Source organism: Brienomyrus brachyistius, chromosome 2 (genome assembly GCF_023856365.1).
Source record: "Brienomyrus brachyistius isolate T26 chromosome 2, BBRACH_0.4, whole genome shotgun sequence".
In the NCBI taxonomy this organism is placed as follows: domain Eukaryota; kingdom Metazoa; phylum Chordata; class Actinopteri; order Osteoglossiformes; family Mormyridae; genus Brienomyrus; species Brienomyrus brachyistius.
The window spans coordinates 11,104,949-11,123,944 of record NC_064534.1 but is presented as its reverse complement, the minus strand read 5'-3'; the positions used below and the strand labels follow the sequence as shown (position 1 = coordinate 11,123,944).

The 18,996-nt window shown below is 42.7% G+C and overlaps 1 protein-coding gene across 3 annotated transcripts; it reads left to right on the top strand.

The window, feature by feature from the left end:
* The first annotated feature begins 359 nt into the window (after nt 1–359).
* LOC125712857 (transcription factor Jun-like) lies at nt 360–17,579 on the top strand. Of its 3 annotated transcripts, XR_007383410.1 has the most exons (3): nt 944–1,305; nt 1,975–14,499; nt 17,000–17,579. XR_007383410.1 is itself a non-coding variant. In XM_048983390.1 (2 exons), exon 2 carries the CDS (start codon nt 2,099–2,101, stop codon nt 3,077–3,079), a length of 981 nt encoding a protein of 326 aa, XP_048839347.1. In that variant the 5' UTR covers nt 360–928; nt 1,975–2,098; the 3' UTR covers nt 3,080–17,579. The 3 variants fall into 3 exon arrangements, 2 of the variants coding, with proteins under 2 accessions (XP_048839347.1, XP_048839332.1); XM_048983390.1 differs by lacking the exon at nt 944–1,305 and adding an exon at nt 360–928 and having other exon boundaries at nt 1,975–17,579; XM_048983375.1 differs by having other exon boundaries at nt 1,975–17,579.
* The last annotated feature ends 1,417 nt before the right edge of the window (nt 17,580–18,996 follow it).

The following is an 18,996-nucleotide window of genomic DNA, read 5'->3' as shown; positions in this document are numbered from 1 at the left end:
TTGGAATGAGATTTTCAATTCGAGACTAGTCTGCACACATATTTACATGTATTTAATAATTTTACTACCTTGTAAATGGTTTGTAGGGTTTGCAAACTACCCCAACGCTGTTCATGCAGCTGATTTGGGTTTTTAATGGAATAATATAGATTTGCCGTAGTATTCCTCGCCTGAGACTCTGAAAGTGTGAGTGTCACGCCCAATCCGTGCGTTGATGTGCGCAAAACGAAACCCAGGATACGTACTGCACTGCCAGGACCAGCAACTTCAATAATACCCAAGTAATTTCTGGGTAATTGACAAATGATGTCTGACAAAGAAACGGTGACCAATTTCAGTTACGAAAGCAGTTCGTGCAATACATTTGGTCGGTTTCATGGAGTCCGTCACCTACTTCCTCCGTCGAATGGAAGTACATTGTTTTAGTCATATACTTTTCCCCCTAACGTGGTAACTGGCGCTCAAACATGCTTAACTTAATGCAATGTTCTCGCCCATATTAATTTCAGATAATCTTAAGGGCGAATCATGGTAAATACTGCTTAATTACTGTGATCACGATTAATTTAACTGACGCCCAGTTCCTATAGTGTTTCACCTTACGGACAATGTCCGATGTCTTACGGGCGCTCATCGGTTAGAAGAGAAACTATGCCGTCAGGTTTTGCTACGGATTACAGAGATCAAGGGCAGGGCTACTAGAGTTGGTCCTTCTGCTCTGTTCCCGAAGAAGTACTTCTACATAATAATAATATTAATAATATTTTTTAAAAGTTAGGTGCGGATCCATTTTCTGTTCTTAGCGACCAGCCTCTTAAACCAATTCTATACGTCACCGACAGAAGCGACAGTACGACCGGTGGCGTGCAAATAAACAAGAAGCGGGAACATTTATGTGCTGTGACCTCGACAGAATGTGGAGTATAAGGTAATAAACGTGTGACATCAACACGGGGTGGTTTCAGGAACTGGAGGAATAGTAGAGGGCGTGTGTTTTAGTAATCAGATAAGCAGAGAGTCCCTGAGCCGAGCTGACGCGAGCGAGGGCAGAGGGGCAATTGCACGCGCGTTCAAGCCACTTCTGTAACGGGGAAGAGATCTGATTAATCATCTTTTTATTTCCTTTTTAAGTCGAATAGTTATAACTTTAACTATTAAGTATCAGGTTGTTTCCAGACACCCCGAGTGTACGAGTGTTTTTGCAACATATTTTGAACGGATCTAGGCGGTTACGCAGGCTTTTCCAAACCTCGGAGTACCAGCAGTGGATGGCATTCGTTTGCAGTGTTAAACCGTCTGAGACATGTAAGCACCCATGACTTACGAATCATAATTATTTTCAGGAAATTGTATATATATATTTTTGTATATTCCAATGTGTAATCTGTGCATTTACCAGTAAGCGAGCTTCTCTACGCACCAGTACCAGTGCATGTGGGATCATCTGCGGCTGTAAGGAATACAAGATACAGTCAAATAAGTAATGTTCAAAAACGTAAATATTTACTTAAGATGTATCAACTCAAATAACAGACAGTTAAGTTTACCACGAAATACTTGGTTTTATGTAAATTACTACACTAACAATAATATGTCGGGAAAACCGATGGTTAACAGAATATTCCTTCTATATATTTTACCGTGTACAGTTCTGGGGCTAAAATGATTTCAGGGATAGCTAGATGGAGAGGTACAGTGTTTTTGTGTTTATTTTCGGGGTCTTGTTCTTCACTTACGAGTTATGCGGGCACGTCAGCTAGGCTAACGCCAGCTATCCGTACAGGACGGGAATGCGAATGTGAGCGCGGGGGTGTGCGAGTGCGCACGCGCGCCTGCAGCGCGAGCGTCCTGCGCGTGGTTATGTGCGCGTGGTCCGCCGCGTCCGCTCCTTTACTGGCACAGCAGGGCGCGAGTGTTTCGTGTTATTTACGGTACACCATTTAGCCTATGTACATTCATATTTTCTCTCCCCAGGTGACTGATGGGAAGCCCCTTCTAAAGTCCCTAACTCGAGATCCTTGTCAACAGACAATGGTTTGGTGTCATGAGCGTGTTCATCAGATTATGAGGGCTGAGCAGAGCGAGAGCGACGGATAGCATGGAGACCCCTTTCTATCATGATGACAGCCCTGACCTTCCCCAGCTGGAAGCACTCCCACAATATCCAAGGCACCAGAGCCACAAGGTGATGAATAAGAGAAACATGGCCGGTCAGAGTTTTCCTGCTGCTGTGGGTGGTTCCCCTGGACTGAAACTCTTGCAGGAGCAGCCGGCAGGTTCAGGCTCCGATTGCAGGGCCAGTCCCACTGGTGTGGGCATCAGCGGCGATGCCAGCGGCCCTCTGCTGGCTGCGTCCGACATGAGTCTCCTGAAGCTGGCAGGTCCTGACCTAGAGCATCTCATAATTCACTCCCCCCAGGGCAGGGGAAGCAGCAGTCCTTACCTCTACCGTGGCCAGGTGACCAATGAGCAAGAAGGCTTCGCTGATGGGTTTGTAAAGGCTTTGGCCGACCTGCATAAACAGAATCAGCTGGTGGGGGCCCCCATTTCTCCGTCACCCCCTGTTCAGGGTGCTTACCAGAGGGGTGTGGGTCTTACAGGGGAGATGCCTGTATACACCAATCTTAGCAGCTACAGCCCTGCCCAGATGTCGCAGTCTGCGCAGTACCCTCCCGGGCCCTTGGTTTACCCTGGCACTACACACAGCCGTGGCCCCGACGAGCCACAGACGGTCCCTGAGGTACCCCACCCGCCCGGGGACTCTGCTGGCCCCTCGCCGCCAGCATTGTCGCCCGTCGACATGGAGACGCAGGAACAGATCAAGGCAGAGCGGAAGCGGCTGCGGAATCGCATCGCCGCCTCCAAGTGCCGCCGGCGCAAGCTAGAGCGCATCTCACGCCTGGAGGAGAAGGTGCGCACGCTCAAGGGCCAGAACGCCGAGCTGGCCTCCACCGCCGGCCTGCTCCGCCAGCAGGTGGCGCAGCTCAAGCAGAAGGTGGCCAACCATGTCACCAGCGGTTGCCAGATCGCTGTGAGCTCTGCCTCGGCAGCCAAAAGCGGCGAGGCTTCCGGCTGCTGAGCCTGCTGGGTGGGTTAGCTGCAGGGGTGGGGGCGGGTCAGGGCTGCCCTTCCTGACTGAGACTTTGCACATAACTTGGAAGGAAAGAATGGGGAAACCAAACTGGAATTACGCCCCACCCTTCATTGAGGGCCAGGCCCAGGAGTTGCTAGGGTGGGACACACGGTGCCCTGTTGTCCTTTAACAGACTCTTTATGGATTTTTACCACCAGATAGCAGTGGGCTGGTGACGCACTCAAAATGAAAAATGAGACTGGTAGATCTAAGCTGGGCATATCCTGACATATTTAAATTTATCTAAGTAAAATTTACTCAGATATTTCATAGATGCTTTGCGATTTGCGTTTCCTTGGTAACTTTGACTGCGTGTGCAGTATCCACAACTTGAGGACGCACCATGGGAGTGTCTTGGATATATTGCCAAATGAACAACATTTTCTTTTAATGGCTTGATGATAGGTTTTCAAAAAAACTCTTCATTTTTGTCTTTTAAAGACTTCTAAAGGTGTCTTTCAGAGTCAATGATGCCGCGTTGCTTTGCTTAGACCTAATGGAAGTTTATGGTTCATGTGGTATGTTCATCTGCCAAGAAGCTAGTTTACTTTATAGAAGTGTGTGTTTTTTTTCTGTCAAGCGTGAGTGGATTTTAAAGGTGTCTTGGCACTCTCAGAGTGTGTGTACTGTATTGTCCCTTAGTGTGTCTTGGCGATGTATATTTACGAAAATACAAATACTGTAACTGTGGCAGTCATTTGAAAAGGCTCATTTAACTCTGAAATGCTCTGTCATAAACTCCGTGTGTACAGTCAAAACAAGTCGAGATGTCAATTTAGATGGCACAGTTTGTTTCGCTTTGTGCCATGCAGACCAATTGGTAGAAAGTGGCTTTCATAAACATCCAGAAGATGTGTATATATGTACAAGTGTTTGTGTGTGTGTGTGTGTGTGTGAGAGAGAGAGAATGAGAGAGAGAGAGATTAAAGAAAAACAGCATTGGGCCATTGTCACTGGATTACATCTGGACTCTACTGGTCTGGGATAATTTTGTCAACTTCCATGACTGAAAGAATCAGGAAAAGGGCTTTCAATCAGAAATATCTCATTTGTTCTGCTTTATATTAGGAGAATCTAAACTTGTATTTCTGCAGAAAAGTTTTGCTTGTCATCTGTCAAAGAATGTGTTTGGTAGGATGACAGGTCTTGCTGGGACTGATGAAATTGCACTTATACAGAATTTTAATATTTGTACAGTATGCTCTGTAATGATCAGGTCCACATAGACCATGTACAGCAAAAATGCTTAATGGCTGTAATACTACAAATATTTTGGGACAGTTACTTAGAGGAATACTATTTAAACACGCTTATGGTGTTATTACAGTTTGCTAATATGAGCTTAAATGTATTCTTTTGCAGCTGGGGACACAAAGAAAAGCTGCTTTGAGCACAGTGATACCAAAAGCTAAAGGTCAGTTTGTGTGACGAGTATCTTGTGCACGTAGTAATAGTGAAAATGCGAGATGTTGACGATCGCGATGCTGACAGCCAGTGCAACTGGACGGCAAAAGATGGACTGGCAGAGAGACCTGCCGATGAAACACAGTAACGTTTCGACGGTCTGGAAGAATATATTTATTTTTTTGAAACTTGAATACGGTCTAAATGTTATCTAACAATTCTATTTTTTTATATGAATTGTGTATTTTACATTTCACAGTTCTCGTTTGAGAGAGAGCAATATGAAAGATGAAGCTACCAGACCCGGTAGCTTAACTGTGGCAGTTGCAGACAACATTTATTTATTACGGTTCTGTTTAAAGGGCTGTGCTCTATGGCTACAGCTTTTGAAGACCTATGACTTCCCTTGCCACTGGGGAATAATGCCGCAGTTATTTGCAGTGGAGGTCCAGCTGAAACATCGGAGTGCTTGTTTACGTTTTCTTCACTGCTGCGATCATGGCATTTCCTTAGCTAGTCCACTTATATGAGCTAAGCTGGCTGCGTATTCAGACTTTTTTGGCTATCGAGTCTTGTTTTTTTTTTTTATTGTTTTGTTTTTAAAAAGACAATTTCCAAAGAAAAAAATGACTTAGCGTGATGCCATTCCTGAGCAGAGCCCACAATTCGTGGATAGAGTGTATGACAAGAAGGGAGAAGGTGAGTGCAGTGGTTTGACGGAATTTTTTTTTAAGTATGAACTCTGAGCCATATTGTTTCCCTTTAGAACAAAGCCAGCCGTCACTGACTAATTTTGTTGTGATATGTTAATACGTGAATGTGGCCAGTAGTCTTGTGAAAACTCCTGCTTAATTTATTGGGTATGATCCAATGCCCCACTGAATTCAGAGGGACCGAAGGAAGTCTTTGTTTTGGGATATACCTGCATTGACGGCGGGGACGTGATGCTGTGCTGGTGCAGTTTTAGCAGTGGTTATCAATACTGCTGCTACAGTGCATCTCCTTTGTTGATTTTCCACGCCACCCCTAACTAACCCTAATTTGGGAAGTTCAGGAATTGACACTTAAGTCTGGTTGCCCTCTCCCCACCTTACACATTGAATTTTATATCTTTTTATATTATAACAGATAATGATGGAATATTGGGGATTTTTCTGACCACGCTTGGTAACCACGATCTCCGTCAGCTAGTATCTGTCATTCTATCAGTGCAGACAATGAGAACTTGTTCACGTAAAAACGGGACATTTGATACTACTTTCATAGGTGGGGGGGGGGGGCTTGATCCGTGTTTGTTTTTGTATTTGTTCTGAGAAACTGAACAGTTGAATTGAGTTGCTTTAAGTGTGTATTCGCTAAATAATCAGTCCTGTTCCGATAAGTTCTTTCTGACATTGTGTTTGATTAGCTGAGATGACATGTTATAACGTGGCTGGCTGGCTCATGTGTGGATTTCGTTTGCATACTGGGGCGTGTTGCATCATGCCAGTCTTCTTTGTGCAAGTTAAGATGACAACTAAAAGTTTCTGACAATTATGTTGAGCACCTTTTACATAACGTTGTGCAGTTTACGCTGGATACATTAATGACAAAGTTGAACATATAAAGCAAGAAAAAAAAGTTTTAGCTTTTTTTAAAAAAATAAATAAATAAATAACAGTACTGCGACAGCTGTTGGGTTTGTGACCAAAGGTTTTTTGGCGAAAGTACCTTGAGTTTGTTACTAAACTTGAATTGCTTTTGAAAAGAATATCCAATTTTATTAATGGATGGAATTGCACAGTTATATTCTAAAGGTGTATGCTGATATAATGATGTATTAGTAAGTACCACACACTTTGAACAGATTCAGGTTTACCCATATTTAATTTTATTAAGTCAACAGTAAACATTGACTTTTAACTGAAGAGTGTCTTTCTTTGTACGGTTTTGTTTCATCATGTGTTTTGGTTTCAAATGATGTACAATGATAAATGTTCACTGTTGGATTGAAATGACCAATAAAATTAAATGAGTAGGTCCCAGTAAAAGGAACACTTGGTTGCCTGTATTCCCACTACAACAGTATTTCCCCTGCTAAACCGCCCCCAAGAGTTCGTCCATTTTCAGTCTTGCAAGCTGTAAAAAAAAGTATGTGAGGAAAGGTGAAGTAACAGACATGGCCCTGCCATAGGTACAAAATAATGGGTAGCACAGTAAAAGGTGTTTATCTGACAGGACCTGTTCTGTAGTAAATCATGCTTTGTGTGAGGAAAGGGATAGGTGCCATACTGAAACGTGAGCCTGTAGAGAAATAGGATAACGGGCAGCATGCTGAAAAGTGAACCAGAAAACGGTTATCAAAGGTGGACTGGTACAGCTGAAGGAGATGAGTTTTTGTGGTAAACTGCGCTCCTGTGAACGAGAGGGCGAGCATCATAATTAACAACTGTCTGTGAGTTTGCGTCTGCCTGGAAGAGTACAGAAGACAGTGCTGGTTCTCCTGTTGGGTGTCTGCTTTCTGTAATAAGCAGCAGAAGGGGAGACGTGAACTAGAGACACGAGCACGGAGGTCTCTGCATGCTGCTTGTGTCTACACAATGTGTAATGTATGCACATTTCAATTATCCTTTGTGTATCTCATACATCCACAGCACTGTATTGTGAAAATTGTGAACACGCATAAAAACATGAGGAAACTACGCTATATTTATATTTTACTGTAAGTAAATACTGCAGATACACACATATGTCATAGTATTGTTTATATATAAACATTAACGTGTTTGATGATGGCCTGGAAAAGCCCAGCTGCTATTAAATCTTGCCACTCAAATGAGTACGGCTCAGTCCACCCTGGGTATTTTCCTTGACACCAACAAGTGAAACAAGTGGAGTGGAATCAGAACAGCACACTTTTTTGCCTCTGGGTTTTTTCCCAGGCGATTTCCCCTTTAAGCCTGTTTTTCTCTCTGTTTCTCCCTGCGTGTGTGCAAGGTGGTTGGGGATGACTAACTCCTGCATCAGCCCACCTCCACGTTGCTCAGTAGAGGAGTAGGCCAAGCCCCTCCAGCATGACTCAGTCACAGGAGGTGGGGGGCGGTGGGAGATCTGCAGAGCAACAGCCTCATTAAACTCTCTCAATATCCCTGTCATAAGATGGACTCTCTGTAGGTTTGGGCTACGCCGGTGTTTCTCAACCCGGTCCTCGGGGATCCCCTCGAAACTCTTTTGCACCCTCCCAGCTCCTGGTGCAAAAACATGGACTATCTGGGAGTTTCCGAGTATTGTGTTCAGAATCACTCCCGGCTCCTGGTAGGGAACAAAAATGTGGACCATCTGGGGGTCCCTGAAGGCCGGGTTCAAAAACACTGAGCTACACAGACTGAAAATACCAGACTGGAACTGCTATTCCAGTCAGGGTACATGCAGCATCGCACATTTCTTAGATTTCATGTTCTTCTGTGTCTTCGCGCTTATGATGAGCTTTCTTTCAAAAGCGGCACAAAATGACGTATTACATAAAGCACGCCATTTGTTTCTGGAGTCGCACTTAAAACTGAAAATATGGTCAAAGGACTGGATTTGTAAGCGAGGCAGCAGCACCCTCATAATATTTTCTATGGGGTTGGTACACAGTGATTCCTGCATCCAGGAATATAGTCAGATGTCAGAGCAGGGACGACAATCACGATACAGTAGTACGGCTTTATTTAGGGACATGGACACAAAGACTGTTGGACAGCATACTGACACCCTGATATCTTGGAATGGGTCGGCACCAATAAGACAACAGCAAAAATTTTATCTTGTGTTTATCCGTTTTCACTTTCAGCCAGTCTGGGTTAATGGATGACATAATACAGAAAATTGCTAGGATTATTGAATGGGTACAAATCCAACATTCATTCATTTATTTTATGGTTCTCTTCATTTTTGTCGGCTCTGTGGGTAGTGCCATTGCTTTGTAGGTCCAAAGTTTGGGATTTGAATCCACCACAGCAGTATATGGAGTTTGAATGTGAATTTCCTCTGGGTGATTCGGTTTCCTTCCACCATGCTGATTGGAGTCCCTAAATGTCCCTGTCAGATCCAGGGTGTCCCCGTTCCTGGGTCCTTGCTGCCTGATCTAGGCTCCTGACCAAGGTGGTTTAGTAGATGGCTGAATGAAAGGACAATTTACGATCAGTTACTACTTATTTACTTCCTTCCAGAAACACTGGCCATTTTTTTAAAATCAGACTTATATCACAGCTTACAAAACTTACTGACTTCCCCAATGCCGAATGTTATACCAGTACAGGAGCCGGGCATCCAATCATAATGGCTAGAGCAAACTGAAATTATTCGGGTCCTGTGCCATGTATGTTTTTTTTTTCTTTCATTTTTTTGCAGTTATAAGAAGCATACAGTATACGGCGTCATTGTTGGGTTAATCTGACACTAGGCTAAAACCAATGGAAGATTTTAACCTTACACCAGTTTTGGTACACAGTTATTATTTCCTTCAATCCCCAAAGAATCTGATACGTTTCTGCCTTATGATGACATAAAGAAAATGTAATACCTGAAAATAAATATTACGCTAGCAATGGGTTGTGAATATAGTATGGCCAAAATCTCCAGCTACAGTTGTTCTACAGGTTTTGTGTGAGACATTTTATGCCAAGGCTTTATATATCTTTTGTAACATTTAAAGAACATGCTAATGTGCTATGGTTGACCGAGATTGGATGTGTTTGTGCTGTCTGCATACGCTAATGTGCTATGCTTGACTGAGATTGGATGCATTGCTTCTGTCAGCGTATGCTAATGCGCTATGCTTGACTGAGATTGGATGCATCGGTGCTGTCAAGACACATTTGTAGCTGAAATGGGCAAACTCGTAAGGCCACTCTAAAGATTTACTTCATGTAGCAGGAAACTAAATGTTGTTTCACTAAGTAACTGGCCTAATGAGGGAAGCATTAAGTCAATGATATGTTTGCTCATTTTTGGGTTACATGTGGCATGATGGTTACGGAAATGTGGGGCTTTCAGTGTAGTCTCAGATAGATTAGAGGACAATTTGCATTTATCATCATACTGCATGTTAGATAGTTGTCTTGGCAGGAATAAGTAAACAATGCTGGGTACTAGTTAACCTGATCAGTTGCAATACATTTATTTTTCTGTTTTTTAGTCATATGGGTGCTAACGAGGTCGATAAGGACATGGTACTTATTAATCCAGGCAATCTGATGAACCAAATTTGGAATCATAATCATCTCTCCCTCTAAGAGGAGATCAAGGAAAGATAACAGCAATGTGTACAAGATAGAGTTCGAACCACTCTAGCGCACCGGCTAGACCCTCGGCTTCTTCTCGCTGTCTTCTCCCTGGGGTAGCTGGTCCCAAGCATATATATTAATTGTCTCACAGAAATATTTCCCTACATACCTGCAGCCAACATCCCTCCATAAACACAAAGCCTATTCCCCAAACATGACGTACAACCCTGTAAGTGAGGCTTAATGCAAACTGAATACAGGGTATGGATGTAACTGATCTTACACCACTCTGTCACTTGTTTGCGTTTGGGTGGCTCAACACTCGCATGAATTGTCAGTGACATAGTGAGAGCCGATCACATTTTTCTACTGGGGGATGAGGCAGTGTAGTAATTTCATGGAAATTAGATGAGTTCCATTTTATTAGTTTTGCACTAAGCATCTAAATGCATCTGACTGAAAGTCGATCTTCGAAAGTGCCTCATGTACAAATTGGCTTGAAGGGTCATTGAAGGTTATCCCAGAATTATCCTCCCAGTCAGGATGGGAGCTGAAAAAGCCAAATACAAATATAACATGAAATTTTCTACTAAGCCAAAGCAGACCAGAGCAGAGCTTCTGTAAATGCTTTGGATTGGAGACGTTGTTCAGATCCCAAACAGGGCTACTGTATCTCCAGCACTGTACTCGACATCCAAACCTACTCCATGGTTCATAAGAGTAAAAACTGAATAAATGGAGCATCTTACTGAATATAGCCATTCTAGATGTGATTTCAGTAAATCTACCTACTGTATACACAACTATTCAATGAGTAAAGAAGTACTACAAAATGTATCATTGTGTGTAGAAACTTTCGTTAAAAGAAAAATACATTTATAATAAAACCAGGAATTCAGTATGCTTTTTGCATCTGTCCATACACATATTATTAATTCATTTCCCCGCTAAAGAGCAGAAGATTAGGGGAACAATCGCTTCCAGTGCTTGACCCTGTAATGTCCTTACCCATCATGCTACCTGGGGCTTTGTCTGCCTACTGCCCGGCCCACACCTTCTATTGCTATATTTAGCCAGTGCTGAAGCAACATCTTTCCTTACATGTATTATTTTGTAGCAATGTTTACCGCTGCAGTTCTGCTCCCCGTTTAGTGGCTTTCCTCCATTGCTTGGGTTCGCCAGCTCCTAATCAACACATCAGCACCAGGGGTCTGTGTGAGGCCGGGACCATCTGCCACCCTTCATATTGCATTCCAACACCCTGGAATGAACAGTTATCTTTACCCCCATTACCTTCTTGTACTTTTGAAAAATGTGTAAGTATTTGCATCTTTTGTACATACTTATCTGTAATCATTCTGTTATCGGTAATTATTCCTGTAAGAATATTCATGGAGTTCAGCGGCATAAGATTCTTACAATGGGCTCCTGTGCAAGATCTATTTATTTATTTATTTACTTATTTTACTCTGAGTAAGACTGAGTAACGAGTTCCAGGGTTAAAAAGCGGACTAACATAAACCCTATTACATAAAAAATTTGAGTTTAATATAATGGTTTGTAATAACGAATGCACTCACTACGCTTGTGGAAAGCTACAGTACTGTATGTAGCAACTTTTATTGTCACCATATTATTATTATTGGTAACAATAATAATCCAAGGTGGATGGTGTAGCAGATACTGATCTAGCAGCGGAGAGGCTACAACAGGATCTGGATTTAATTAGCGACTGAGCTGATACCTGGCAGATGAAATTTAACATAGATAAATAAGGTAATCCATGCACGGAGCAGAAATATAAAGTACAGATACTTTATGGGTTCCACTGAAATAAAGGTAGCTGATTATGAGAAAAACCTTGGTGTGTATGTTGATGCTTCCATATCCCACTCTCGCCAGTGTGGGGAAACAATAAAAATGGCCAATAGGATGTTGGATTACATCTCTAGGTGCATGGAGTTTAAGACAAAGGGAGTGGTGCTACGATTATATAATTCTTTGATAAGACCCCACCTAGAATATTGTGTGCAAGTTTGGTCACCATACCTTAAGAAGGACATTGCTGTCTTGGAAAAGGTGCAACGTAGGGCGATGAGAATGATTCCTGGTCTTAGAGGAATGTCTTATGAGGAGAGGTTAGCTGAGCTGAATCTGTTTAACCTCAAGCAAAGGAGACTAAGGGGGAACATGATCCAGGTACATAAGACTCTAACAGGTCTGGATGCTGTTCAGCCAAATAGCTATTTCAATATTAGTTTAAATACTTGAACTTGTGGCCATAAGTGGAAATTAGCGGGAGAACATTTAAAAAGGAATTTGAGAAAACACTTCTTTACACAGCGTATAATTAGAGTATGGAATAGTCTTCCTGCTAGTGTAGCGCAAGCTAAAACCCTGGGTTCCTTTAAATCAGAGCTAGATAAGATTTTAACAACTCTGAGCTATTAGTTAAGTTCTCCCCAAAGAGCTTGATGGGCCGAATGGCTTCCTCTTGTTTGTACATTTCTTACGTTCTTATTATCCATCCATCCATTTTCCAAGCTTATCCTACTGGGTCGCGGGGGGTCCGGAGCCTATCCCGGAAGCAATGGGCACGAACAACCCAGGATGGGGGGCCAGCCCATTGCAGGCCACATTCACACACCATTCACTCACACATGCATACCTACGGGAAATTTAGCAACTCCAATTAGCCTCAGCATGTCTTTGGACTGTGGGGGGAAACCGGAGTACCCAGAGGAAACCCCACGACGACATGGGGAGAACATGCAAACTCCACACACATGTGACCCAGGTGGAGACTCGAACCCGGGTCCCAGAGGTGTGAGGCAACAGTGCTAACCACTGCACCACCATGCGGCCCCTTGTTCTTATCATCTACTGTATTATTACAGAAAGGTAAAGTACATATTACAGATGCTCCTGTACTTACAAACGAGTTACATTACGAATGGCCGTTCGTAATTTGGAATGTTCGTAAGTCATTATTCAACATCATTTTAAGGGTATACGCAAGTACAAAGAAGTAGGATGCTGGGAGTATGCACGCTACGCTGCTGCGCGGCAGGAGTAGCGGCCAGAAGTCATACTAGGCGGAATTGGTGCGCAAAAAAGAAAATTGATGTTGCGGACAGGAAACGGGAGCCCAATGAACACAATTTAGACTTACAGTCCTCTTCGTTTGTATGTCTGAAAGTTCTTAATTTGAAAGTTCGTAAGTAGAGGAGCATCTGTATAAGGTAAAATGTATACTATAAAATAAAACAAACTTTTGACTAGCTGATGTTAAATAAGTGTCCTGTGTGCCGGTTCTGAGTTACCTACCAATTCAATTTAAAACCAGACTTAGGGAATGGAATCGTAACTGGGGTGATTCCTGCATATCCTTTGATTTCCGCCGGTTTATAATGCAATGTAACGTGCTTTGGTAATTTAAACTAGGCTCATCAACCCTCTGTGGGGCTCCTGTTTTTGTGGGGCCCCTGTTTCTGTGGGGCCCCTTTTTCTGTGGGGCCCCTGTTTCTGTGGGTCCCTGTTTCTGTGGGGCCCCTTTTTCTGTGGGGCTCCTGTTTCTGTGGGGCCCCTGTTTCTGTGGGTCCCTGTTTCTGTGGGGCCCCTGTTTCTGTGGGTCCCTGTTTCTGTGGGGCCCCTTTTTCTGTGGGGCCCCTTTTTCTGTGGGGCCCCTGTTTCTGTGGGGCCCCTGACTGCACTGTCAATAATTCCAACAGGGAGGGAGCTGCTTGGTCACTTTCACAAAAGGGATCAAGGAATCAGTTTCAGTTGGAATCAGTTTCAGTTGGAATCAGTTTCAGTTGGAATCAGTTTCAGTTGGAATCAGTTTCAGTTGTTCTGCAATCGATATTTTATTTTTGTTGCCTCTCTTATTCTTGTTTACAGAAACATGATTGAAAAAACAAAACCCAACTGCTCTGCATCTTGTAGCGAGCATTAGACCCAGAAGGGCACAGACAAATGCCCCTTGAGTGAAGGGTTTATTGAGAGACTGAGGAATCACTTCACAAAAGGGGTCTGTTACGAGGCGACGGTCCGTTCAGGGTGTTCAACCTCCAGTTTCCATTTTCCAGGGCGGTAGTCTTCAATATCCTCCAGTATCCCTTCTCTTTATCCACTAGCTTCATCCCAGTGTAGGCTTTAAGCCCTGCAAGCTGGCTTTTAACATCGACAATGTGCAAGTAAAAGCCTGAAATTAAAAGGAATTTAGTGCACACTATTCCTCAATGCTTTTAATCAAGTCGGCTCAGGTGGATGCATATTTCTTCATTTATCTTCTCAATAGTTTTAAGTAACTCTCAACTCGAGTCTTTGTGTGACATTGTGTGCTGGTTTTCAGTTTACCTGAGCACTTAAGTCTTTGTCTGAATAGATTAGGTTCCTTAACGCAATCAATTTATTCTACTCACTCAGTACTCAGCTTTGTAATTAGACATTCACCCTGACCTGCCTAGATCAGTATTGAGGGTCATTGGTTTACGATAGTTGTTAGGTCTGCTTCTGAGACAAACTAAAGGTAATTGAAGGTCACCTATTCATCTGAACTGTGTATCTTTGGACTGTGGAAGAAAATCAACAGGAGCACTTCCATTTCAGCCCAAGACCACAGCTCCGCAAGAGTCACGTTTACATAAAGGGCCCACGTGTTTCCATGGCGACTGCAGGCAGCATGATGACCTCATCGGAATGTTCAGTTGAGTGCGTTCTTTTGTCTTTTACATTCAATCCCCATAAAAACCCTAGTTGTAAGCTCTGTGCTTTTCACTTTTCTGATTGGGATTCAGAAAGTGCAAGGTTATTTACAACCAACTCAAAGGGACTGCTTCTTGAACAAGTGATTGCTCTCTCTTGCCGTCGAAACGCAGCCAATCCGTTGTGATGTCGGGCAGAATGTTATTTTTGCATCTGGGTGGCTTTCTTCGAAGATGCCACAGTAATTTGTAATACAATTAAACATCCCACCCAAACATGAGGGCACATCTGAAAGCCGTTAATAACCTTGATGACATCAGATCCACTGGGCAAAATTCCTTCCAGAGAATTCTGTCTCCATAGTTATGCGTACACATGGCTGTCTGATGAATATTTTCGTTATTGCTATCAATCCCAATGCACAGAAGTGTAGAAAACGACCATTCTATCCATAATAAATTACCAAGATATATAAAAAGACAGGGAAAACAATGAGGTCATTAACTGCATGCATATGATAACCCCAGACATGCTCACAAAAGGATTATGTGATAGAATCAGCTTGGTGGCAACTTCACTTATTTTATAGCTGATCACACAATGCATTCATGATAATTATATCGAAAATACAAATAACTTGTGTTCACTTGAGTACGTTGAAATTATACTTCAAGTGATGGTGTCATGGTGCGTGTGAAATATAATGTACACATCCTAAGTACCAGGGACATATGAACCGGGGGCGGGGGCTGTCCCCCCAATATTTCATTAGGCTTCATTATCCCCCAATAAAATGACCTTTGCCGTTTAAATGATTACGTTGCGCTCCCCCAATATCAAGCTCTCTCCTACGCCATTGCTATGCAGAGACTTTGGCACAAGAGATGCAAAAGATCGTCTATAAGCAGAGGCCCATCAGCAAAACCCATGGATTAATTCCCCGAATTCTGTTGCTCACTTGGCTCAGCTTGCTAAACGGAATCGGGGCAGGCTCCTGCAGCAACAAAACAAGCCGAAGCAGTAAACATTTTCATACCAGTGCCGTAATTACATTTTAGAAATCACTGAACTTCTGTTGCCATGGAGATTATAACGAGCAACAAACAAAAGTAAAAACGGGAAAAAAATTTTTTAAAAAACTGGGACGACTTCTCATGGCATGCAGCAACTCCTGAAAAGCGTCTGTTCTTCTTGGCCGCCATTGGACTTGCCTTCACTGAACTAGCATGACAGCGCATTCAACAGTTGCACTGGCCCGGCTTGGACAGCAGCTCCTGACGCTTATGCCTTAAACGAGTATTAATCAAGTCCAGCTACAGCTCCATCTACTACCTATTTTTCTGGTTTCCTCACTCCATTGATCCATCTTCTAAGCACCCGAAGCCCCACCACAGATACAGCACATGATACAAGCTGCTTGTAGGCCACGATGCCAGTCCATCACAGAGCACATACCTGCCTACGTTCACAAACTATGACTGCAGATAGAAAGCAATGTAGCCAGAGCAACCCAGAAGGAGGAGATACAAACTCGACAGAGTGGCGCAAGTCCTTAATGTTTATTAAACTAAAAGCAATGATTCCAAAACCCTCAACACACTACACTTCTCACTTTCATCCATGCTTGGATTTGCAGAAGTGTTTCATTTAAACATTTAGTCCCAAAGCTGTGACATAAAGCCTTCACTGAGGTACAAATAGTTAACTCCACCATTTGGGTATTTGGAGAAAACATTTGAACGTGGAGGAATAAATGCCAAAACAAAGCCAGCTAAGGACATCAACAAAACTTTAGCACGTTCCACAGAATTTAATAACTGCAATCAGCTACATAGAGATGCACTGTGCCATTAACAGTCTCCTGCCTAAAGATATGTTCTGGATTTGGCTCCCTCTAATGGACAATTGGTAGTATTTTTATAGATTTAAAGCGATATGAAACCCCACAGCTTAGGAACTGGAAAGCATCTAACTGCATAATAGCAAGCCTTCAGGCAAAATTGCCCATAGTTTTCTATAATTTATGGACTTGCAGAAGCACCTCTCCTACCAGAATCCTCAACATGGGCGTCCCACAGGGCAGTGTGCTGAGAATCTGTTATACTTACTGCCTACTCTTGACAAGGAGGCCAGAGACGTCCCCAACACCAACGTCAAGTTTGCTGACGACAACACCATCCTAGGCTTAATCACCAATGGCAATGAGACAGCCCACAGGGAGGAGGCCAGGCTACCGACAGAGAGGTGCCAGGAAAACAAACTCTTCTTAAACATCAGCGAGACTAAGCAGCTGATCACTGGCTTTTGAAAGCTAACGCCTCCTCACACTTCCATCCAAATTGGTGGGGTTGCCGTAAAAGGGGCTGAAGAGCTTCAGTTTCCCGGGAGTCACCATCACTGACAACAGCCTTGGTTGGTCACCCCACTCCTCAGACATCTGAGGAAGGTCTGAATGTCACCAGATGTGCTAACCACCTTTTTTTTTTTTTTTTTTTTTTTTTTACAGATGCACTACAGAGTCCATTCTCACGCATTGCATAACATTCCGGTGTCACAGAATCTCAGCACATGACTGCATTGCACTGCAAAAAGAGCTTAAGAACACTTAGAGCATTACCGGCACGTACCTCACAGCAGACCAAGACATACACACCACATGCTGCCTTGGAAAGGTCAGAACATACCATCATAGGTGCCAATCATTCTGAAAGGGCGCCTTTCTCCATCATCCCTCCTCCTTTCTGGCAGAGGGTACAGGATGATATACAAGCACTCTATCCACAACACTTGCAATAAATGAATGCTAATTACACACTGAATATGTCACTGTTGCCCTGATTCTACCCTTAAGACATCTCTTGCACATGAAATTTCTTTTGTTTTGTATGTGCTAATTGTGCATGCTTATGAGTTTTTTGTATACGGTGTTGTGATCCTGTGCTATTTGTTATTTATTGTTGTTGGAAGCATTTATTGTTTTGTGCTTTGTATTTTAGTTTGAGTTTACTGTCTTGCATTTATCTGGCATGTTCCTATTCTGCTATCCACACAATTACACATAGCAATAAAACACCTTGAACCCTGAATTAATGATGCTTAAAGCTTGACTCATTCTATTCACTAAAGCCTCTTACACCATATATTTTATTCTAAACTTTCCCCCATTCATTGATCCATCCATCTGTTTTCCAACCATTACATGGGTCACAGAAGATTGGTCTTTCCTATTATTAACTTTAAGACTGTGTATTTTTAAATGTTAGGGCTTTACATTTTTTTTGTCATGTTAGGTAATATGTGGTTACATGACAAGGATAAAAATCCACACCACTTCTGCACAAAGGCCAGTCTTTCTGGGAGCATTTTTTAATGTCAGAGACAAGGAAGATGCTTTCTGCCACCTGGACCACCATCGGAATTTCTGGGTTTGCATTAGACTCTCTCATCCAGATTATGTAATAAATAATATACATTATCGTGCAGGTATCGGTAAGTAATTGTGGGCATATATGTAGACTGGCATCCAATCCAGGGTGAATAAGGCTTCATGCTATTTTGTGAATACCGTACATAAATTGGATTTTAAAACTAAGAACCAAAAATAAGACATCAAAAGGAAGACATTTCACAACAGGAGGGGAATTTAGATGAAATGTCCTGTGAATTAATTGTAATTCCAGAGTAATACAAGACTCTGCCTTTCTGGCTGGAAGGAAGAATGGCACATTAATGCCTCTTTTATTATTAAAGGTAGTTTCCGTGCCGAAGATATCTATAGTGCTCAGAGGAAACCATCTGTCCCTAAGTGCCGTGAAACGAGTCATTAAATCTATCAGTTAATATTGAAATTTCTTAAAGATTCAAAATAAACCCTCCATCTCTTCTCAAGTATAAATAGTGAATGAGCATTATTACTTTGTGCTGATAAATTCGGTGGAAACAAGCAGGCCCACATGTTCTCAGCTGAATGGTAATGATAAGTGAGATGAAAAGTGAGTGTCACACTTCTTTTGAATAAGATAAACTATCATCTCCTGAATACATGAGTGTCACAAATGTTCCGGTACTGTTCATACTTGTACAAACTCGCTTATGCCAACCGTGAATCCATGAAGTGCAAATCACAGTACATCTGCAAACTGGTGACATGACAAGAGAATCTGCAGCATGCTAAATGTCACTATTTATTAATGTTAGTGTAAAAATACCTTTTACCAGATTCCTGCTGCTGTCAGCAAACAGCCATCTCTACATATGTGATTATTTGTGTCCCGCGATGGACTGCAATCCTAATCAAGGTGTTGACTTGTACCCTATGCCGCATGGTATGAGCTCCAGCCACCCACACAGTCATGACCCTGTACTAGAAGCGGAAATGGGCTGGGCAGGCTGTTCTGGCGACATCTAGTGGGCATAGTGATGATTAAAAAATTATGAAGGTTATGACTTCGTATTTTTAACATGACAGCCTATAATGTCCCTCTATACCAAACATGTTTCATG

Bases quoted from the DNA above. Each gene is read 5' to 3' on its own strand.
- LOC125712857 (XM_048983390.1), top strand. From the start codon at position 2,099: ATGGAGACCCCTTTCTATCATGATGACAGCCCTGACCTTCCCCAGCTG.